The sequence below is a fragment of the Geospiza fortis genome, unplaced genomic scaffold (genome assembly GCF_000277835.1).
Source record: "Geospiza fortis unplaced genomic scaffold, GeoFor_1.0 scaffold636, whole genome shotgun sequence".
NCBI lineage: Eukaryota > Metazoa > Chordata > Aves > Passeriformes > Thraupidae > Geospiza > Geospiza fortis.
In genome coordinates, this window is record NW_005054435.1 from 566,153 (window position 1) to 590,862 (window position 24,710).

General features: G+C 37.9%; 1 protein-coding gene across 3 annotated transcripts in view; it reads right to left on the minus strand.

Moving 5' to 3' along the window:
- Window positions 1–605: 605 nt before the first annotated feature.
- Window positions 606–24,710, minus strand: part of PRDM5 (PR/SET domain 5) — a 54,965-nt gene continuing 30,860 nt past the window's right edge. For 2 of the 3 annotated variants that reach the window (XM_031061988.1, XM_031061986.1), the window contains exons 13-15: window positions 15,651–15,736; window positions 6,302–6,406; window positions 1,193–1,774 (exon numbers count right to left, since the gene is read on the minus strand). In XM_031061988.1, coding sequence (XP_030917848.1) covers window positions 1,610–1,774; window positions 6,302–6,406; window positions 15,651–15,736 — 356 coding nt within the window. In that variant the 3' untranslated portion in view covers window positions 1,193–1,609. Of the gene's footprint in view, window positions 696–1,192; window positions 1,775–6,301; window positions 6,407–15,650; window positions 15,737–24,710 lie in introns of those variants that run through there. The other variant, XM_031061987.1, reaches the window with a different exon arrangement.

The following is a 24,710-nucleotide window of genomic DNA, read 5'->3' on the forward strand; positions in this document are numbered from 1 at the left end:
CACACAACTCAGGATATGATACTGGTTGCTTTTGCTATCTAACACTTAAAATTATATTCTTTTTTATACCAGCTACCGGTAAATTAAAATTTTCTGGACCTAGAAATAAACTGTTTTGATAAATTGTAACAAAATCTCTACAAATGCTGAAATATTCTTTACTCAATTTTGTAATGCTTATTTCAACTACATTTGTCTTGGAAACTTAGAACATATTTAATTTATATGAACAGATGATTTGTGGAATGGAACTGGCAAAGTCTCCAAGTTTCTCTTACCTCTCAGGAAGCAAATAGTGCATGAAGGCTTAGGATACTTTTACACATAGGAGGTTGCCACAAATGAGAGAATTATTCATAATTACACTTCTCCAAAATCTGCAGGAACTCTATACAGATGTCCCAGTTCATTTTGCAAAACACTGACAGGTCCAAAATGAATCTGAACAGTTTGCTAATGCCAGAGCCTTAATATTAACTGCTGATAACTCAGGAATTCCACATGCAATCACCCTCTGAAGTTACAGTTTTACTGTCCTTGTAGATAAGAATTTATTGGTTATCTGGCTGTACAAGAGCGCCTGTGGGAACTCTTTTGAAAAGTCTTCTGCAGCAAACAACTCATTCTGATAACATGAAGAATTTGGTTGTTACTTGGTTTTAAAGCAGTATTTTTCCCAGTGCTCATGAACAGTACTAAGGAAAAAAAAGAGAAAAGTATTTAAGTGATATGAAGAAATCCAGGGCATCTGATTCAGCAGGTAGAAACACTGTGGGAACCAGCTATTCACCAGGAAATCAAACATATGTAAACTCAACAATTCTAGCTGCTCAAGCCACCCTGTTCAGATGTCTTTCCACTTGCCTTGCCAGCCACAGTGATGAGTATGAATACAGCACTTAAAACTAAATTGCTCAAAATTTTCACTTCAGTCTTGTTTCGTGTAACCAGATGAAATAAATCCTCCCTAGTCTCATGCAGGAATACTGAATGCTGACACATTTCCACAGTTCTCTACCCACACATTCTGGCACCTCAAGAATCAATTCAAGTTAATGAGTTTCATACAGTAATGAGAAAGCTGCAAATAAAATAAGACAAAATTGTGTTACAACAAAATGCAGAATTATGATATGAATAAATCAAGCCTGGATACAATCAGCAGTCAATTAGAATGACAAATTCTGTGTGGTTTCAAATTAAATAATTTTAATGTAGCGTTGTAGGTTAGATACAGAAATACAGTTGCAGGCAGCCAAGAGTTTAGTTGCAAGTGTCCAGGATTTCCAGGCACTGCTACTAATATCTAAGTTTCTAAGGATGTCATTAACAAAGAAAAGTTTGTTTAAAGCTTCTTTGTTTAAATGAGGATAAAATTTTTCCAAAGTTCTTGTATCTTCATTTTTTTAAATTTTCAAGCTGTTTTACATTAGAAAGTAGGAAAAAAACCCTGTAAGACAAACATATTTACAACAAAATTGGGAAAAAAAACATGTGAAGGCAATACAGTTGTTTCCCCTGACTGTGCTTGCTGGCCAGGTGGGAAGTCTGAAATTCATGCACATACAAATGCACCACTTTGGATCCACCCTTCTCACTGAAGCTGTATTTAGCTGTCAGTTTCTCCATGGACATTTTCCATGTGCACTTTGAGGTAGTCATTCCTTGTAAACTTCTTGTGGCACAGCTGGCACTCTGCCATGGGGCGGTTGGGGTTGTGAGTCAGCTTGTGTCGGATCAGCATCTTCTTCAGGCTGAAGGACAGGTCACAAACCTGAGGCAGTGAACACAAGACAAAGACAGACAAAGTATTAAAATCTCAAGCATGTATAACACTCCTAAGGTTACATCACTGAGGCCACATACCTGCTGTACTTAATAAATTAGCTGGTCTTTGGAAGAAAAATTCCTTCAGAGCACCTGAAAGATTTTTACTCTGCCTGGAACATTTTTATGCTGTATATTAGGAGTGGTACCACAGGCACAAGGATGCTGTCTGTGTAAAAAAGACTCAATCTTCAAAATACCAACACATTAGGGTGTCCTGGTAATATTGTGGTGCTTTGTTCAGTTTTTTTTTAAAGCTAGTGTTCTATCTGGGATGCAGCAAAAATTGTGACAAAGCATCATGAGCAAACATCAGTTCAAATGAAATATTTTCAAAAGAATCAGTTCCAATTACTCAGTTGCAAGGAGGGAGGAGTGAGAATGAACAGGTTCTGAAAACTGCAAGAAAGATTAACTACTAATGTAAAGGAAACCTCGTTGTTTCAGCCTTTCTCTGCCTGGCCAGGAAAATGGCAGACATCTGGTAAATGAAGGTGCAATTCCTTTGCATTATTATCTGGTGTGCTGCTCTCCTTCCTTCACTGTACTCCAAGCAGTCCAGTTCATTCTGCCATTTGAAGAGATGGACAGAGGCATGAGGGACTCTGCCCATACTAAAGTCATTCCTTTATAAAAAGCCCTGTATTGAAGTTAAAATGAAAAACACAAAAGGTTAAAAGAAAAAGTTCAGCAAAGGAAAGTTAGAATTAGAAGTTAAGGCAAGACATCAACTCAACTGAAACTGTGCAGTTATACTGTCACACCTACTGTGCAAGGAAATATACTAGCATGAATTTGACAGGGAATTGAAGAAAAAAAGAAAAGGAAGCAGCTGCTGATTTGACAAATGAAACGGACAAAAGTCATACAATTAAACAAGAATGAACATCCATAGGCTTGCACTCTTAAAATTCCATGTTCATTCCAGACAACATCTCTTTCATGCAGATAAAAACTCAAGGAACACAGGACAATCCCTCTGGAGTAAAACAAAGCTTTAAATTTATATTGGCACCCAACTACTGCAAATGCTGAATGATGACTGATTCCTTTTGAAACCACAACAAGAGCTGACTATCCAAACAGATCACCTTGACCTCCAGCATATGGATTTTAAACCAATTAAGGCGAAACCAGTAAATGACCATAAAATGGCAATGGTCAGAGGCAAATTTCATACCCAAAATAATTTCTCCCCACACTTTGTGTGCTGCTGCACTAGAACATTTTTGGCTTTATGACAGGATGTAATGCTGAAGACCTTCATGCAGCAACTGCAGCTCTCCAGCTTTTCCCCAGTGAATAACCTCTGAATAAACCTCTTTGAGACCCAAGCAACAGCCACCCCTTCATTACTGACAGTGAACCGCAATTACAGCACCCACTGGTCAGCTCTGAGCCCTGCTTTTGCCAAAGCCAGGTTTCTGTTTCCTCTTCACAGAGCACACAAAGGGAACCCATAACATTTATCTAATAACAGCCACAAATCCCAGTGTGTTGGAAGTGTCACATACTCATACTCCATGTTTCTTGAGAGCCAGGAGGCCAGGGATATACACAAGACAAGATGGGTGTTCTGTGTATCTTACACACATCTCTTCATTTCTAAAATAAACAGCTTATAACACAGCCTCAAAGTAAATTTCTTTCATTTACTCTGCTCATGTGACCAATGTAATGTGTCCTTGTGTTCCTCCAAGGCTCTAACATGTTGTGCTACCTTCCTTCCTCAGAAAAACACATGGAAAGCACAGGATTATTAAAGGTATGGCACATTCTGTGCTATTCTTATGCAGAAAAGTTTTGGGGATTTTTTTAAAGAGTTTGATTTGTATATCAATTTTGTAAGCATGACTGATACTTTACAGATGCACAATCACTCTTGCTCATGTGCACTTGAGCTCTAATCAGTCTCTTCAAAATGATCAAAGTTTTGGTCAGGTAGGGAGGATGGAAAGACTGACATTTGAAATAAAGTGTAAGGTCAAGCAGAGGCAGAGTAGAAGGAAATACTGTATTGGAAAGAAACCAGGACAGGCAGCACTTGACCTTTCTGCCCCCCAAAAATAATCTATTGTCTCTGAGAAACTGAAGTTCAATTGGTCTTCCAGTAAAAAACAGTCTGGTCTGGAGAGAACAGACATCTAATTTTCTATGAAAAATTGCATTTCCATTTCCATATTTCAGTTATTTTCACTTTTCTAGGTGACATGTATTAGAACTGCCATTTTAAAATGGGAATATTCAATTTCCACTATGATCTGTGGGATGTGAGAGCTTTGAGACATTAAGGTCTGAAAATGCTTTTGCTGACTGATAAGACACAGGAATAGACACATAAATAAACTGCAGCACCTTCCTCAAACAGAGTACAAGGATTAATTTCACATGTAACTCAGTCCTGCACTGTAATGACTGTTCCATGTGCCTGAGAGTGAATGACACAGGAAGAGAAGACATGATTTTTATTTCTGACCCTGGAAAAGAACATCTATTTAAAGCAAAAATATAGACTAAAATAATTGGTATGTGGTATTCCAGAGATAAGAACTTGTGGAAGCTGCTGTCATAAATTACCACTCAAGTCATTATATGAAAAAATAATGAGAGCATCTAAAGCTATCTTGAGCAGAATAAAAAATTGTAGGTAAAAAATCAGGTAGTCCACAATAAATGTCCCCCATAGGGACGTTTTTCTGTAATCGTCCACTACTGCTTTTCCTGTAACTGCTACATAAACACCTGGAATCATGCAATGTGCAAGACAGCTCTGGAGGAATGGGCTGCTCTGGGGGACATTTCCTGTGTCCCCAGCATGTGCAGAACAGGAGCCCAGGTGAAATAAGGAGAAATTACTGAAAACATCAATTTTAACCCTTTACAAGTGTGCATTAAGCAACAGACCATGGTGGGCACCTGGGTGACTCAAGCGTGCAGGAGTGAACAGTGGAGGTAACTGCTCTTATGTCCAAACCCCAAAAGATCAGCAGCCTCTGGCAGTTTGCAGCCAGCAAAAGGCTCCTTCTGAAGACTGATTTTGGTGAAACAAGGTAGAAAATTGAAATACAAAAAATATCACCAGTAACTGAAGGTACACTCTGAAGGATTCTCAAGTGAAGGACTAAGACTAGACACAGATTACAGCTGTTTCTAGAAATGCTATGGTTTGGGAAAGTACAGCTCTACTTGTTTCATGAGTAAAACTGAAGGAAAAGCTGAAACAGGGAAGTATGCATTCATACAGCTTCTATCGGTAATTAAAGCAAGGAAAAATAATAAAATATAACCACCATACCAAGTCAGTCAGCAAAAGCACACTCTGAATCCAATAACAGTGAATCTTGGATCCACAATGTGGGAAAAACTGCATTTACACTGCAAGCTGGCCAAGAGCTGCTAAACAGTATAACAATCTAAAAGCTGAAAAAGTTATTGACAATGATTTGGAGTTAGAGAAATCCTCAAGGTACTATCCAGAGCCAGGCTGAGGTTATCCCAAAAGAATACAGCAAATCTCCTAACTTGCAGACATCAGCAAAATATCTTAGTTGAACTTTTTCACGAAATTAATATATTTTACTCTCAATGAAATGACATCAGATCATTCATTAAAAACCAGAACAGTTAACAAACCCTTGAAACTTCCCTGCCAAGCTGTTATTCTAATTTTGCATCTAATTATATAAATTTCTGAGGCAATTTACAGCTGCTCAGACTGAGCCATCTAGGATATAATTGAGAGCTGGCACTCCCCCGTGACTGCCTCATGAAGAGTCAGTATCACAAAACAAAACACCTACACTAATTCTACACCCGTTCTGATGCCTTCCTCTAAATCCTTGAGCAACAATTTTGGCATTTGATAGTTCTGGAAGACATTATTCTCCAACAGTTTCTGCACATTCAGCCTTCCCACCTACCTCCCTACCTGACAGTGATCTATGAACTGTCACAGGATATGCTGCATTTCAGCCCTGCGAGCGTGCACAGCATCCCAGATTCCCTCACTGAGCAACAAGAGGCTGTGAGCAGATGTTGAAAATATCAGATGAGATTTCACCAGAAACAGCCAATTCTGAATTCATATTTGTGTCATTCAACATCAGAAGCATTGAGATTCCATGTAATAAATTAAATTCCTTTCCCTACACAAGCTAATCTCCAACTATTAACCTGTCATACAATTCATACAGGAACCCAAGCAGCATGAACTTGTAAATGGTAACATCCAAATTGCATTACTAATGGTGAAAATAACTCTTATGGGATCCAAAACCATAAAATGAACGGGTGTGCGTGGCTCTTGGCAAGCAAAGAGGGTACATGAAATTCCCTGAACAGCCTTGCATTACGTGGGCAATCCAAGCCCACGTGAAGTGTAACCATGCCACAAGCTGTAAGTGCAAGGCCACAATACCCCTGCAATTAAATCCTGAGGCTGAGAAGACAAAGGGAAAGGAGGAGAGGAACTCACATCACACTGGAAGGGCTTCTCCCCGGTGTGGGTCCTCATGTGCTCGTCCAGGCCTCGCTTCTGACTGAAAGCCTTGTTACACTCGGAGCACTGGTACGGCTTTTCCTGCGTGCAATGACAACAGCGAGTGAAAGTGAGTCAACACAGAGCCCAGGTCATTAAAGGAGTGGAATTCCATGCTGGATGGTGCAAGTTTTATTTTCTCTCCAAGGTATTAGAGTCAGTGAAAACAACAGAAAACGACTTTCAAATGATTACGTGAAAGCTGGGAAAGCTGTGGCCTGACAGTTTCCACTTCAGCACCCACTTATGAATTAATTATCCGTTCCAGTCTTTCAGACTCAGCCATTTGGGGAGTCTGCTTTTTGTCACGTGAAAGGTACAGAAACATAAAATTCCAATGTTCTTTCCTTTATCCCTCCAAAATGCTTAAAGCACACAGACAAGTAAGATTATCTACAGAAACTTCGAGTTTGTCTGGAGGTTTCCAAGCAGGGGAAGAGGATGTACAAGGAAAGCTTGTGGTAGCAGAAAAACTTACTTTGAAAAGTGGTGACAGAAGGTTAATCACATACTCATTGCAGAATCTCAAAAGAAGTGCAGATGGCAACAAAACCATCTGTATTTTTATTAGAACTATTGGTTAGCAGCTACTGTAAAAGATGATGTTAGAAAAGTTGCAATCTCACTGACCTGAAACAAATAATTAGAGATAAATAAGGAAACCCACTTATATAAAGATTTTTTCTTTGATGTTCTTCCTTAATATAGAAATTTTTATAGGTGTAATTCCTCCTTGATTCCACTAAAGTTACAGAAAAACTGTATAGAAATCAACAATAAATCAATTAAATGCAATAATTAACATTATGGCAGTGCACATGGCCTCATTAAAACTTTCATGTTCTAGAGGCACCCTTATTTTTGCACCAACTAGACTTCCTTCACTCCTGTTCTACCTTTTTCTGTGGTCTCTAATTCTGTACTGCTTAAGTTCTGAAGAAAGGTATTTTAAGAAAAGTAAATGCTTTTTACTAAATTAAATTGAAAGCAATGACTACAAATCAATAGGCCAAAAAAAGCAGCTAGATCTATGAATTAACAAATAACAGGCAGTAATCAAGTTCTTTGGGGAGATGATGTGGGATCCAAGGATGAATGAGATGGAACAATTCGGGCATTAAAGCAACAAAGAGAATAAATAAGCTGTCTGGTTATTGACTCCCTACTGTCAGTCTCTGGGAACCATCAGGTCTCCATTCACCATACACCTAACACAGTGCACAATCAATTAGTGCTGTCTATGTCCCAGTCTCTCTCTTTAGGGTAAGTCCAGAGACCTCAGTGGGGCAAAGATGGGGTTCTTTTATTTCGCAGTCTCCTCCCAAGTTTCCTAGAAAAGGCAGTGTTATTGCCATGATTCTTCAGTAGACAGCAAAACATAACAAATTACCTAAAAAAGATCTGAACTGATCTGTGAAAAGAAAAAAAAATATCATCTAGACCAAAAAGTTCATGTCACAGGGAGCTTTGCTGACTTGACTAAAGACTTCAAGGAGCAGGGTCTGCGTTTTTAAGGGAAATGTACAAATAAGCCATGTGAAAAGCAGGTTTCTGCAACAACCCCTTAATTGGTTTTGCATTGTGGTTAACACAAACCACATTTCTGTGAGTTCTCCAAAAGTAGCCTTTCTGTGTGGAGGCTGCTCCCCAGAAAGTGCAAAGTGAAGTATACGATGTGCACATCTTAAACACCTACAAAAGCATTCACTACTGCAAGCTGCCCCAGGTGGACTGGCTCCCTTTTTATTATCTTGGTCTTCAGCTAACTGAAGAACTGGCTTGATAATGACCAGGTCAGTCATTCCAGTGCTAAATGGATTTCAGGATTCCAATTTGGACAAAGAGCCATTTTAAACTCTGGGAAGCTGGAGTCACAAACCTGGGCTGTATAATCTTCCCCCAGGTTATGTTTGGCTATTCTGTATTTTATATTTGTATTATTCTCTGTGGCTAAAATGGTGTATCTAACACCCCCTTGGCATTTGTATTGAAATGCACATCTGTAGTGCACGAAACACATCCAAAGCTGTCTTTGATCTAATTTTAGATCCCTTCCATCTGTATATTCCAGTGACTTCAGCAGACATGACTGATTCACACCAGCCTCCTCTCTCCCGAGTGAAGCTGCCCTCCATTCACATCTGTGTCTGTTTCAGGAAAACCAGTAGTGCTGTCCAGAGCAAAACTTGGCCCTCAGTTTATCTCCAGAGAAAAAGACTTTTTTTTTGTTGTTGATTTTGAAGAAAACATCATCCTCACAGATCAATTTCTTCAAAACAAAACATTCTGTGCTTTTCCTTTTCTCTCTGCTCCTTCTCCCCTTCATGTCAAATTTCCATTGCACAATGGCTGGAGAAAGCAACACTTGTAACATGGAAAAAGTGATATTTGCTTGGCATAATCATCACTGCTTTAAACTTGAGCAGACAAAAAAAATATAAAAACCATGGCAATAGGTCTGAAAAAGCTAATGTCACCACCAAAGGACAAAAGGGGCCAACACTGAGATAAGAAAAAAGCTGGACAAATTTAAAACATGAAGAAAAGGGAAAAACCTACTAACTATCAACAAACAGGAGCTCATTGGGAAAATGATCCAAATCTGACTTCAGAAGAGTTAGCAAGTGCTGGTACTATAAATCTGCCCTCTGCTGAAGAAGCATCTGCCAGGCCATGGCTGTGGTGGCAGCCAAGCTGAAGGGTTACATGTGTTCTCTTTTATTGACCATCCAAACGAGGAAGGGAGCAGTGAGAGAGACAGGACATGGCTGATACTGCAGTGATTTAATATCTCAGTTTTAAGCATGCCAGGTATAAATAGAAATATGCAGATCAGGATTTACAATCTTTCTGCCTCTGAAAAGGAAAGGCCAAGCAGAGCCCAATGGTACTCCGGAAGGAGCTTGGCTGGAAGTCTGACACATGCTGACCTAAAAGCTCCCATCTCTGGCGGGTTTCACGATTAAAACGGAGAGAAATTAAACATTTTAAAAACCACATCAAATAAAACTGAGCCTGTGTCCGTGGATGGCTCAATCACAAATCACATCTTGAATTCTAAGTTAAGTTGTGCTTTGCACTAGAAAGACCTCACTCAGAACACGACAAATCTCAAGGACATTTGGTGCACCTTCAACAGCTTGACACAAAGTGTGCACAGAGTGTCCTGCAAGCACAGCAGATGGAATTACTCAAATGCACAATATCTGAACTGCTAGCTGCTGCTGCAGTTGCCTGTGTGTCCCTGAAGAAATATAAATACATTATGCACACTAAGGTAGCACTTGTGCTCTGTAAACCTGGTAATATTGGTTACACAGGTGAAACGTGAATGACTTCGGTAGGAGTCTCTCCAACTTAGTTCTAAATTCAGATTTAGAAAGCATTTCATCAGCTCAACAGTTACAGCAAGACAAACATAATTTAAACATTGTTATTATTATTATTATTTTTATTACCAAATAAACATATCTCAAGATTAAACTAAGAGTTAAGAACACAACTACCAACTTGATGGGTCTGTATTTTCAACATGCTGAAAACGGAAGCTTGAGAGAAGTTCAGAGAAAAAAGGAAAAGCTTATCAGGTCTCGTATTACATGTAAATATTTACACTTGTGACGTGAACTTGAAAACTGACAGACAGGAATAATGGTGATGCTACAGGACACAAAAAAATTAAAATACATAATTCTTTTCTTTCCATTATTCTAAAACAAAGCCTTTCTTTGCTCGCAGAAAAACCTTAAAATGTCTATTAAGGAGATACTGATACAGTAACACTATCTGGTACAAAAGGCGTTTTATGTGAAAATTTTGAAAATATCAGTATTACTGTTACTAAATACATTTATATATTTGCACTATCACCTGAACAGAGGGCTAATAAAAAAACTGTTTTGAAAAAAAATCAGGCAAATGGAAAAATTGGCCTAGAATGAACAAACATGACCAGCCAGATAACATTAAAATACACCAGTCATATCTGCAGCTACCAGGAGCTCATTACTCTCAAAGAGAAATCTGGAAATCCTTCAGCTTCGCCAACCTGAAAATGCAGGAAATCTGCTTACAATTGAAATCACAGATAGCCCAAGTTAATGGACTCCAGTTTTGTATCTAAGTGTGAAAAAAATTCAAGAATTAACAAGATGCTCTCTTAGAACTAGAAAGTTTCTGCAGGTTACAGCAAGTGGCTGACCCAGAGACAGAGATCTACTTAAATTACTGACATAACATTGACACTGGAAGACAAAGGGTGATGAGAATTTACAGCTCTACAGAAATAGTAGGGATTTGAAACTTATAATATCAAGCCTCAATTAAAAATCCCTTTACAAGAACACGTTGAAAAGCAAAATCCTTTAAAAAATATTTCCAACAATTAGAGCAGGCCAAAAAATTTTCCTGTTAAAACAACTGTGAAATAATTCTGGTAGATTTAAACAAAATGTGACTTTTATTTGAAATGACTAATGTTTTTTTTAGAACAGGTCTCAATTAATTCAGTTTTAGGAGTATTGTAAAAATAATCTTTTTTGCAATAAAATTTACAATTAACACAAAAGCATGAATCTTCACTGAAATGCCTGCCAGGAAAAAAACCTGCATTTCTTAAAAAGATCCAGTATGTGCAATTCATTGGGCTTTACCATATCATAATTTCCAATTTTCCATGACAGTCCTGCCTATTTGCTGCGCATAAACTGAGAAGTTCTCATTTCTTTGCAATTTTTTTGAACTGCTGAGGTAATTTCTGGCCCTAAAATTTAGTGAAGGAGGGTTTATTTAATCAGCATTGATGAAAATCCTATAGATGTTCACCTGCTCCTGGAAAATAACAGTATCAATATAGAAAAAGTACATTTTCACTCTATGAGGAAGGCATGATCATCAGTCAACATTACATTAAAAAGTGTGAAAATATAGGTGCAGTGGGATTCAAACCTTCCACATTCTATGTGCAAACACAGATTCCAAAAGCAAGGAAACCACAACCCTGGCAAAGTCATCATCCTCAGGCAGACGGATGGGAACTCAACCCTTATCTCACCAACAGGGAAATATAGATAAAATCCAAGATCGAAAATCCCCTCCAAATTCAATCAACACATCATATTATCTCATTACTCACTGTCATGTGAAGTCTATATTTAGTACACAAAGAAGTATTTTTTTACAATAGCATTCTGTGGTGCTCCTAAAACACACAACACTTTCTCAAACTTTAGGTTCAAATATTACCTGAGAAACACAGGAGAAGTGAAATTATGTCAATACTGTCCTTGCATTATTTCTCATGTATTACTATTTTAATATTCCTTGGGTTAAAGAAGAGGGGGCAGTGTAAAGTTCTAAATGAGTGCCTTGAAAAGCCTGTTTAACTCAGGACCTCTTCTTGGTCAGGGAACAAAAACACTGTCTGCAAGAGTCCTCAACAGGAAACTGCCTCACTGCCATACTCACCATGACTTATCTCTATGCCCATGAAATCCATAAATAAAACTCAAAATTATTTCAAGGTTGGTTAATTCCTACACATACTGTGGTTTAAACCTATTTAAATATTAATGTGTTTTAAAATAGTAGGCACTTATGCATGAAACAAAAATTATACACTTAAATGTCTGTAATTTTTAAATTACCTCAGAAATGTACCTCATTTAAGCACAGGCTGGCAGCTTCCACCCACTGGAACTCAGATTTTTAAAGCAGTTATAAAAATTAAATATATCTGTTATATGTAAATATGAAATATTCAAATCAAGTCATGAAAAGCCATTTTCAAATAGCTTTGACTTTTCTGTTTTCCATCACTGAATCCAACTGTAATAAAATCACCATTCACAGAAGTAATGAAAACATCAATTCAATATGACAACAACCCTGGGCACCTATCAATGGCCATATTTCCAAGCATTAGCAATTCTATTGCTACAACACAGAATAATTTCTCCACATGTTTAAACTCAAACATTGCCATGTTAAGTCAGGCCCTGAATAAAGCCTTAGGAAAGAGCTGAAGTTTCCTGCAGTGTGAGGGTTGGAAATGTGCATGTAACTCCCTCAAAGGGGATATGGTCTGTAAACTCATTTCATCAACAACTTCAATAAGTTCCTCATTTATGTTTTCCTAGGCTGTTGTATTTCTCCTTAAGGGAAAAAAAACCCCAAACCCATCAAACCATACAGCAAACACATTTACTTTCATAGAAACAAATCAGTACTCAGGTGACATTTTAATATCAGGTGGGTGGTGTTTTCTCCCCTGCCCTGGCCAGCAGGGGTTTGGCCTTACCTTCTGCGTTTACTCCAGAGCTGGAGCTGACACCTGTGGCCACCCAGGCTGTGCTCACTTTAGCAGCTGCCAGACCTTAATCAACTTTCTACAATGGTTTTTCCAGCAGCCTTCCCTGATCCCCAGCATCAGGTCTGGCATTTAAGCCCACTGGTAAAATACACTGAGATTTAATCTCTACTGTCTTTGGTGAATGCCACAGTATTACTTTTAAGCTACTTTTCACAAACTTTCTGGCCAAAAGACCGGATTCTTTTTTTCAAGATATTTATGAATAAAAAATTTATCATTGCAGAAGGGTGCTATGATTGTGTTTATTTCCACATTACTAGGCACAGCTGATAGAAAAATACTTTCAGTATTCATACATCTCACTATTTACTCTTTCAACAATGATTTTGCATGCAAGAATAAATTTCAAATAAAATGCACGTGCAGGAAAGGGTTAAAAAAAGAAAGAGCAAACAACCTTACACCATTTTTAAAAGTCAAAACATGGGATGACTGAAAAGAGAAATTTTAAGTGTGACTTCCTGGTTTTTCCAGTTCCTAGAACTGACAGAAGGACCCAAACTTTTGGCAAACACAGTGCATTTTTTATTTCCTAATCTTTAGTTCATCTTTGTTTAAACAGCCTAGGAACACTAAACAAGTCCTAGTGCATTAGCACTGTGCTCAGGGGTCTCAAACTCTTTCTGCACAGGTTTCTTTCTGCCCCGGAGAAGTCCTTACACTGTGCAGCTAGAACACATCTCCTTCAGAGTGAGGATTCAGATCACAAGCCCTCACTTCAGGAAAGACACACCTGAACAGCTCAGCAGCCGTTTTCTCTGCTCAAGGGGCGTTGGTTTGGTTCTTGTACTCTGAATTCCTGACAAGCCATCAATCTACTACTGAGATTAAATCAATCTTCACATTCCTGCCAAGACACAAATGGTGTCTTCCCCATTTACATCTCAGTATTGTTGCTCTCACACTTCCCTTCCTTCCCTTTCCACTTCCCTTCACCACTCTGTACTTCCACATCAGCTAAAATACATGTTTATTCCCTTGTACCTGCACTAATATTGGTACAAGCTATTTACAAATACCTTGCACTAATATTTACTCACCTGAACAATAAAACAACAATAGCTTATTATCCTGTAGTACTCCATGGATAATGTTCTGCAGAACAGACTCTGGCATAACTCCTTTTCCTGGCTTGAAAATCCATGCAAGTCAGTAATAAACTTTGTTTTTATTAATAATTTCAACCCATTTTTTTCCTCCTCCTTTGATTTTTTAACTGTCCAGTTCTATTTAAATATTAAATAAGGTGAACTGGGAGGAAGAGGGGAAGTTGGGACATGCAAAATTATAGCAACAGACTTCAATTAAGAAATGAGTATTAATGTAAATGTTATCAGTACTGATTGTTGTTACTTCAAAGTAAAAAAAATATTTACATGGAGATAAATGAACATGTAATGGCAATCCAATATGAATGAGCCTCACTGTCACGTTTTGGGATAGGAGCAGCACCACCACAAAAAGAACCAAAAGCTAATCAAGTCTAAAAAACCATGTTTGGCCTGCACATTTTAATCCTACAGCATAGCTGTGGGGATGACCAGCAGTCTTCTTAGCACCTTCACACACAGAAATAAAAAACCTGAAATGTGACCTTGGAGATGTAGATGACCAATACATCTCAAGTATATGGAAACACTTAGATTACGTTTGGTGTGCACTGAGTTCTCTGTACCTCTAAGGATGGTATTTGGCCTCCATGGTACAGTAGAGCATTTCCTGAGACATTTTAAAACAAATTTTATTATGTCTAAAGCCTGTCTAATTACAGTGTCTACATATATTAAAAAGAAATATCCACTCCTTAAAATTTATTTTCCTAACTCCTCCCTTTCCTATCAGCTAAAAAATGCTTAGAAGAAAACATCACATAGTGTAAATAACTGTAGACTCTAAATGCCCAATAACATTATTTTTCCACTATTTTTCTTCTACAGAGGCTGAGGAGTGTTTGTTGTTCTTACTCAAACTGTATGAAAAATCAGGAGAAAAAAAAATTGGATTTGGCACTGTTTCAGAGCTTGTTTACCCATCAGTCATGCAGAACTTAGATGGGTCATGAAATTTCTCCTGGTGCAAACACAGTTAAGAGGGGACAGTAACAACAGAAAAGAATTTATAGCACTTCTTAAAGTGATTTAACAGCTGGGAAAAAAGGAGAAACAACTAACAACATGAGACTAGCCTGCTCCCATTGAACTACCAAGAGTATGCTCATTACTTACATAGCTTGGGGTACAAAAGCTACAACTTTATCTAGCACCTCAGAGTTAATATGCTTAAAACCCACACAGAACAGTAGAAATTTAAACAGTTTTTAATTTTACTTATTTAGAAAGCAATTCTGGGTGCCCACTTGCATATGGAGACTACTAAGGTAAAAGTCACCTTTCCTATTTCCCAGTAGATGCAGAATTTTCTTGGTTTGGCCTCAAGGCTGCACTGATCTCTATGAGCTGTAACAACTCCCAGTTAAATAAAGTTATATAAAAATTGTCATCGGTTAATAAAGTACAGCCTCTAGAAAAGCTCACAGTGACTGGACTTTACAGGCACAGTAAGAATCAAAGCACTGGATATTGAAGTTTCAGTCACAGTGAAGCCTTTACAGAGCTGTTTACTCAGTAAACAACATTAATTTATATCTATAAATAACCATGAGTTAAATCAAGAGGTTAGTACAGCTATTATTTCAACATAAAAGAAATTAAACACAGAAAAAATAGAAGGTAATGGAGTTCTAATTAGAATTTGCAAGTTAATGACTTGAATCTTTGCCTCTTATTTTGATAGGCATAAAATACCTTGGTTGGCAGAGCCTAATCTCTACACAAACAGCAATTAATTACTTTTCAGCACATGAGTCCCAGATAATCCTCAAGCAAGCATAAAAACTGCCCCTTGTGTGGGACTTACCCTGGTGTGGGTGCGAATGTGCATCTTCAAGCCATCGTTCTTGCTGAAAGCTTTGTCACAGTAGGGACACTGGTAAGGACGCTCACCTGAGGACAAGAGAAGCATCAGGACCCAGAAATGTGCCCTCAGAGGAGGAAGGCCTTGCAGCACAGCTCTTTGTCAAACTGAACTGCTTTTCTCTTCAAAGAGCAGATTTAAACTTTAGAAAAATTACAAATAATCCTGCCTGAGTGGGATGGAGTGCTGGATCAAAATATTCCTCTCTGCTGACTGATTTTGCACTACAATATATGAATACACACAGACAGCCTTGGGGGAAGTAAAACCAAAAAGAAAACACCTAATGTCCTTGCTCAAACCACATTCTACAGTGATTTACACATGGTCACTTTTATGGTTAGGCATTAACTGCTCCCAAATATTTTTTCTATTTCACATCTGGTGGTCATTAGAGGCCTCTGGGTGTCAGAATCCCAATGGAATATAAAATCCACTCTTTTATAATGCTGGATCTGTGTTAGAAGCTTGTTAATCAAAAGTTTCTGCAATATCTGTGTCCCAATTTATGACTGAAGTAGAAGCAGAACAGTGTTAGCATCTCCCTTGCAGCATCCCATATCTGAAAGGTGTTTGTTTAATGCTCCATTACACCGGTGTCATTTGGCATCCATTTTCCCAAACTCACATTAGTGTAATGTGGATACTGAGCTGTTCAGACACAAACAGCAAAGAGTCTCTGAGCATCATCATTTGGAAGAAATGTACTTGAATTTTTAACTCTTCAGGCAATGCACTGGTATCTGAGTGTACTGCCTCCTGTTCCTGCATACAACACTTTAAAAGCAAAGATCAGGCTGTTTCTATTACAAAATACAGTACAAAAAATGATAGAAAATTTTCTGTTAACAAAATGGATTTTGTTCTACACAACCATAATGCTGAAGGTGTCTTTTCAAATAAAAGTTTGTCACAAGTTGAGCAAAGCCTGTTTTATAAAAGTCAATGCACAGCTTTCTGCTCACAAAGATATTTCTGCATGCATAGATTTAACACAGACCAAATGTCAAGCACTTATTAACACTCACACTCAATCTTCTAAAATAAGCAAGCAAGATTAACTCCATTTCAGTTTTAAAAAACCCAAACCACACTATTTCTCTGATGCCCCAAAAATATTGACAAAGAGGCACTGCTGGACATGAAATCTCCATTTTCACACACTGTGTAGAGATTCAAGGGCACCTGAGGTGAGATGATTATTTAGGAAAGAGGATGGCCACCCTCCCCTATTTTGTAGACAGATTATTTTGTTCTTTTGTCTTTTATTTCTGTATAGGGAACTGTGAACGTCAGAAGCACAAGACTGGCCAGCAAGGCACTTGTAAGCCCAAATATTTTTCTCTCTCGAGTTCTGCCATCTCTCAGAAAGCTCAACTGTGTGAAATGGGGTTTTGGGGTTCTTTTTAGGATGATGACAACCTCTGTGTTAGAGCTGTATTTTCACTGAGCAGTTTGATATATGATCCTCTCTCTCCTGACCCTCGATGCCTTTAATTCATGCCCCCGAAATTCAAACACTCCAACAGTTGTCAGTACTCAAATATTGAATTAATTCAGCTGACATTTTTATGTCTGGGGGCTTTTGAATGGAGAATTTAAAGCTTTCAGCAGTTTGTAAGCAGATGAGCGATGACAGGTAGGAGTTGTACCCTCCTCCCTCTTTCCACCACCCTCATGTCTCTTTAAAGAGAAAGACTTTTGCCTTCAAAGGATGGGCTTGAGTTTGTCTGAAACAGATTAACAGTGTCCCTCTGAAATCAACCACGGACACCATGGTGCTTGATGAGGAAAGCCTTAGGAGCTTTCAGCAGATGCCAGCAGAGGGCAACAATGACTCCACATCACCTGAAAAAGTCACACCTGAAGAAGTCGGGCTTGGAGCTGCTGTTATAAACTGTCCACTGTCAAAAATCTCCACTGCTCCAAAAATCGAGTTTACTGCCTAACACAGACTGTCAGCTCTGAGCTGACATTCAAACTACGAACCATCTTGTTTTTCTAAATTATATAAATTTCTGATGCACTTGTGTCAAAAATTTCCAGTAAAACTACTTAAAAGATGTTCCTAAGTAATTTTACTGTTGCTCTTACTTTTTGTTATTTTCTTTCACCTTTGGAGCTTGCATGCTTAGAATTTACTCAAGTTCCCTGGTGCTGACACAAGCATCTACCCTGAGCATAAACATCTTTTAAACTTGTAACTTATCTGCTACCTCAATTTTGTAGGATTTTACAAAATTAACAATGGACCACTTAAAATACATCTGTGCTAGCAACAACCAAGTTTCTATAAATTTCTTACTAACTGCTCTCTGGAAAGGGCCTCTGTTGTGTGTCTCAGAAGTGAATAAACTGCCCTCTGACAATGCATCTTTTTTGCTATTTACTGTCTCAGGAGCCCAGCTAACTAACTTACATTAAATATCTGATCTTGTGGGCAGCAGGTCTGGCAAGATTATTACAACTCTACATATTACCTTCTCTATCTCTGGTAAAAAATAACTTCCTTCCTTGCTTCTGAGCCAGCCTAGGCAACCGTTACTCACTCTACCAGTCAGTTTCTCATCACAATGATTCCACATTCAAGGAGATTATTGGGAAGCAGGTGTTCCCCAAGAGAAGTCTTACACACTCTGTACCACTTTAAGTCCTGTAAGATAAACAGGAACAGTTTAACTTCCTCTTATCCTGTTATAAGCAGATGGAATAAGACGGCAACAAAGGAAAAGACAGATTTGAAAAAATGTATGCTAGAAATATTCCTCCCACATGTGGAGGCTTGCTGAAGTGCAACATTTCACAGAAAACTACTGCCAGTGTCCACAAAGGAGAGGGGTTTGTGCTTGCACAAAGTTTAGAATTGTCACTGAGACAAACTGGAGAGCAAGGACCATGTGATACAAGCTGCTGGGAAAGTGACATTGTCCATCAGGGCGCTCACATCCATCTACAGCCAGACAAGGACTACCAAAACCCCATTATAAACATTGCAGTAATAAACTTCAGGTTATGCACAAAAATTGTGGAGATTTCCAGATGCAAAACTCCTCTGATCAGAAAATGAATGGATCTCTACCAAAGTGTTACTAAGAAAAGCAAATTAAATACCTGGCAAGCCATGAACCTCTATTTCTCTTGTCTTCACAAGAAGGAGTTACTAAGAATCAAAGTGAAAACAAGATATTTCCTCTAGATAAACTACAATTTCTTCTTGGACTTGCTGCTAGAAGAACATTTATGAGATGGTGTCAATTTGTGGTAACACCAGACTAAGGGGATGTGCGCTTTAGGTAAAGTCAATGCCAATTAACAACTATGCCATTTGCACTCTGCATTTTTATATAAAGACATTTTTATATATAGTTATATGTATAAAACACAGAAGTATTTTTATGTTTGGGTTGTTTTAAAATCTGTTTTCTAAACAAAGCTATTGCTTTTATTAAAAGAACAGAACAGTCAAGCAAGTCAAATGTAACAAATGTTAAGTTCACCTCTGAGTTACAGCTGACTGTCACGTCCCTGCTGTTCCAGAACAAACCACAACACATTAATGGCACTTCTGTACAAATAACCCCAAATAAATAATCCTGGGATAAATTGCAGTGGATTTAGCATAATTCAAAGTCTAGACATTCTACTTCCAGATTTTGTATGAACAAAAAAATCAGAGCTTTTAACATAATAAAAATAAATTTAACCTTAATACAAGGATTATGAAAAACAATTCCATGATTGAAAAACATATGGGATTTTGATCTGAAACCACGTCATGACAGAATGGACATATTTTTTTCTCCTCTCCACCTCTAGCTTGAGATCACAATACCTAGTGGACCTTAATGTAGCTTAAGAAGTTAAATACCAGATTCTCCCATTCTGGTTGGACTCAGGACAGCTTCCCATGAGACATCTGCAATCAGAGGTGCTCTAAGGCAGCATTTACACTGAGTTTAGCACACAGATCTCATAAACTCAGATACAAAACAATTAAGAAGCAAATCTATGTATAGATTAGCTTCTGAAGATTTCAAGATTTCAGTGGCTACAGCTAGACATTTAATAAGGACTTTGAGACAGTAATCAAACTGGTCATATGCATTGCTATTTTCATACTGTATTTTGCATTCCCTGGAGTCAGCTGAGCCACAAAAATAAAGCTGGTTCTCAAGTTAGGTGGAAACCTGATTAGAACCACCAATGTTAATGATTACTTCAGAACAATGACCTCAAATAAGATTAAGCAAATATGTACTTTACAGGTGAGAAATGCATTCCCATCCAATGAAAAAAATGAAAAAGGAAACATCCATCTGAGAAATAGTCCTAATCTGAAGAGCCCAACAAACCAAAGAAACAGTCTCACTGCTCTTTCAAACCATACCCAGGCATTGATTCTATTTCATCTGTGAAATCTGCAGTCCTGTTTACTGTCCCTGCTCCCCTGCAGCTTGCTTAGACACAAATACACACAGATACAATTCTCAGGTATTCATGTTAGCCTTCAAGCAGGATTCCCTGGCTTGCTGTCTTTACAGGAACTCAGTTGTTCGGTGAAGGAATGAAGCATTTGAATTAAGCAGTGAAATTATCAAGGCGGGGTTTTTCATACACTTTTTAATACATCTCTGCTCAGTTGGGGAATTCAGCATCAATGATTTTGGTCAACACCCACAAACATCAGAAAAAGACCTACAACAAACTGCACAGAACATCAGATCATGTGCACCATATGCAGCCTCAAGGAACTCCTCTGTTCAGCTTTCTTTACAAAAATGAATAAATATAATTATAGCAATGTGGTCCCTCAGACTGTTCCACAGACCATTTCCTATATTCTAGATATAGCTCCCTTTCAGATGGTAAACTGTTAATTTTTTGGGATTAGAAGATTGTTTCTTAAATAAAAAATTGTTATGTTTTCTGTATAAATATATATATGTACATTGTTTCAAAATATCAGCTTTCAGAACAGTTATAGCAAATTATAATCCTTTTTAAAGTCCTAACTCAAGCCTGGGGTAGGGGAGAGGGTTAGAAGGGAGCCTCTACCATTGCCCAACTGCAGTGGAATGAGCAGAGTTCACCTGGGGAGGAATTTGGAGGCCATCTGGATCACACATTTAACACTCCTTACCAGATGATCCACAGGGCAGCCCAGAATGGGAATTTCAAGGGGTTTTTTTAGTCAGAGATAATCTGGGGTGATGACAGCATTCAACAGCAAGTAAGGATGGGCAAAAGGTTAACGGATGTAACAAAATCATAATCTGTGACATCTGCTTCAGAACACTGCTCAGAGAGGGCACCTGACAGCTTCACACATTTATCCTCAGCTGCTCTTGCCCTTAAACAGTGTTCCCATGCAATTAAAAACTTTGTGTCCTTAACTGAATATGATTCAGTTAATGCACTAGGTAAATATGTACACACAAACACAAATAAACCTAAAATACACAGCTCTGAATTTCTCCCACTTGGAAGGGGACTTCATTAGGGATCAAAATTAAATTAAACAGGAATTCAGTGAACCCAGTGATTCCAACAGAACTCCAATTAGAAAATTCCAGGAAAACATTCACCGAGGAAAGATTAAAAATTCACAAGTCAAGAAAATGTTCGGTACATTTCACCACTCTGGTGTTGCAGCCCTGTGAGAAAACCAACACCTTTTTAAAATAATGAAGTTCCTCTCGTGTAGAGGTGGCAATTTCCTACATCCTGAGTAGCATCTTCAAAAGCATTTAATACCCTGCATCTCTCAGGCATTTCTGTCAGTTTGACCAGGGATTCCAGGGAGGGAAAAGAATGGAAGAGTAATCAAGAAGCTTGGCCAACTGCAACAGTGAGCTGATTTCCTTATGACATCTGGACTAGTCTTAATCCGGCCTAGACAATAAAAAGTCATCTGGCCTGTGCAAAATCCTGGCTTGCCTCCTTTTTAGCCACTAAACACTCAAAATTTAGCACTTGAGAAGGTACAGAAGTCCCCACACAGGAACAGCTCTCTCATGCCAAGAGCTAAGTAACTTTGTGATCTGAAAGATAAAATCTTGAGGACCTCAGCTGAGACAAGACCCAGAAACACCAAAAGCACAGGTAATTTTATACTCATGTGGGCCAGATAAGGAAAGGGATAGGTCTGTTCTGCTCTGAGAATAGTCCTGTGCTCTGAGAAACACTCCTCAGGTATGGGGCAATTAGAGACATTTCTTACTTCATTTTAACCAACATTCAAATCTGGCAGACTCTGAAGACAAGAGATTAAATGCCTCTGTTTTTTCAGGTGGTTTGTTACCTCACTGATGATTAATAACTCTAAGTTTGTGTATTTGTGAGTGCTTTCTAACCAAACTCCAACACTCATTTTCCAGGCACCAGGGAGAACTAGAATTGGCTTCACGTAAATCAACAATGTGCATTTCCCATCTCATCCACTAAAACAGTCACATATTTAATAAGAAAAAACCTCAAATCCTATTCTATCAAAGTAAGGAAAAAACAGAAGGCTTGAAATATTTTTTTCCTATTACTTATCTTTTTCCAAGTATTTAGTCATGCTTTAATTTTTGAGGTATAGAAGTGGTATTTTCACAGCTGAGGTGGTCTGTTTTCTGCAAAGTTTAGGGTTTATTCAAAGAATTCAGATTATTTCTAGTTAAGACCAGTAAAATATTTGCCCTATGTGGTCCATCAAAATTATCATGATATAATTGAGATATAGGCTATTTGCCACTAAATGAATCATGAAGACTAGTAAAAAACCCTACAAAATAAGAAGACTATCTGAATCCATGCAGTAAAGCATGAACTACCATTATTACTTACTTACAGCTTCTCATCAGTTCTACAGTGGTATCAAGATTTTAAGTAATCTTAAGTAATAAATAAAAAACAGACACAACTTTAAAGAACAAACCAGTTCCATTCTTTGCAGCTATCAGTGGAATTAAACAATCTGATTTTTCTATGAATGGAAAATGTAACATCTATTACTTCAGTGAACCCAATGGTCAACTAAGTCTTTTAAAGAACAGTATTAATCCATCAGTAACTCATTTGATCTAAAGATGTCTCATTCAAATAATCTATCCCTCAAAAGAACATTTCCTCATTCATGGGGACAGACAACAAGAAGCTGACAGCTGCATGAAACTTCACAGGTATTTTTAAAGATTTAGCTGTTGTCTGGAGACGAACAAGACAATGATGTATAAACTGAAAGGTTTAGAAATGCAGAATCCTTACCTCTGAGGCCTTCTGCAAGCTCCTTTTTAAACTGGGTAGATAAAAGAGGGATCATTTATAAGTTATGAATAGAAAGAACCTATCTGTAGACATTTGCAAGCTGTTCACTGACTAGATACAGATACATTCCTTCACATACTTCATTGGCATATGAGAGGAAGTTCCATCAAGCTTGCCTTTTATCTTTTTTCCTATGTAAGAAAATATAAATTACTTGTAAGGTAATTTAGCAGAAGATCTGCAGGAATGAGGATCCTGGCTGTACATTATTATGTACATGAACAAACAATTGCTTGTTTAGCTATTAAATCTTTGGTGATGTATTTTACACCATAATAAATAAAATTTATCCTGGACCTTGAACTCATTACTTCCTTCAACTACTTTGAAGTCTTCTGTGTTCAGAGATGACTGAACTACTGTTAAAAACCAAAGATCTTTATTATTACAGCTCCACTACTAATATTTTACTTGCCCAGGAATTTTGTCTTAGAAGTGCAAAATTTGAACTTAGACATTTATGTAGCTGGGACTAAGTAGGATTGTAAATATGCTCAAAAGCTTATTTAAGTTGTAGAAATGGGACTACAATGGCAAAATTAGGTGCATAACATCAGGCTCTCAGTGCAGGAGGCATTTCAAGAAGGCAATCAGCAACTCAAGTTATGTATCTTTGAAAGCTTATAAAACAATCTCTTACATAAATTGAAAAATATTGTATTAGCACAAAGGATAAAAACATCTATGGTCCAAAAGCTTTTTGCTGTTTTAATGTAATCTCTCAGTATTATCTTTTACTCATGCACATGGAAGTCAATTTTCAAAGAACCTTCTCAAGTCATGCTTAAAAACCAAATTTACTTTTTGCACCTAGCAGAGCATGTAACACGTAAGAAAGACACAATAAGTCATGGCTTTCAAATGATATAGAACTGAAAAACTCATATTTTCAGAGAGTATTTAGGACAGATTAAGTTATCTTACTGGCTTATTATCAGGACTTGGACTAACTGTGATGGTAAAAGCAAAATAAGGTTATATTTTAGCCTATATTTACACATCATTTTCTGGAAGACATTTATGGCCATTAGTTGTTCCTCACCAGTCTTTAAGTATCAGTAGGGAAAGGACAGAATTACAGTTAAGTCCCTTAATTCTCCTAGCTCTAAAAGAAATTTACCTGCAAATATAAACCACTTCAGAAGAACTTGCACTGCTGCACAGTTTGATGTGCTACATGCCAAGGATGGAAGGGATTAGGACACAACTAATTAGGAAGGCAACAGTATAAAGAGGAGACAGATAAAATGTGTGTTTTTATACCCAAATCACACAGGCACACCCAAATCCACACACACACCCCACAGCAATTAACACCTTCAAACAGATATGCATAAGGCAACTGAGAAGCTGCACAAACTGCAGCCAGAAACTGCTAACACTGAAAGTTGCTTAAAACTTCAGGGAAGCAATTAACCTCCCAGCCCCCAGGTTTCCAGCCCATGGAGCAGACCATAGGATTTCTTTTACAATTTATGAACAAGCCAAGGAATTTATATCACAGTCAAAGGATTCTTTTGCTGAATTAACCCCAGCTCCCTGTGACCCTAAGAAGTCATAAACCAACAGGATGCAGGAGAGGGAGAATGTGCTCTAGTGTTTCAGCTGACCTGCAGAGCGCTGTCTATGTCATGCCAAGGCTGAAACCCAGATGATGAATTACAGAGCAACACTCCAGGTTCAGAGGCAAAC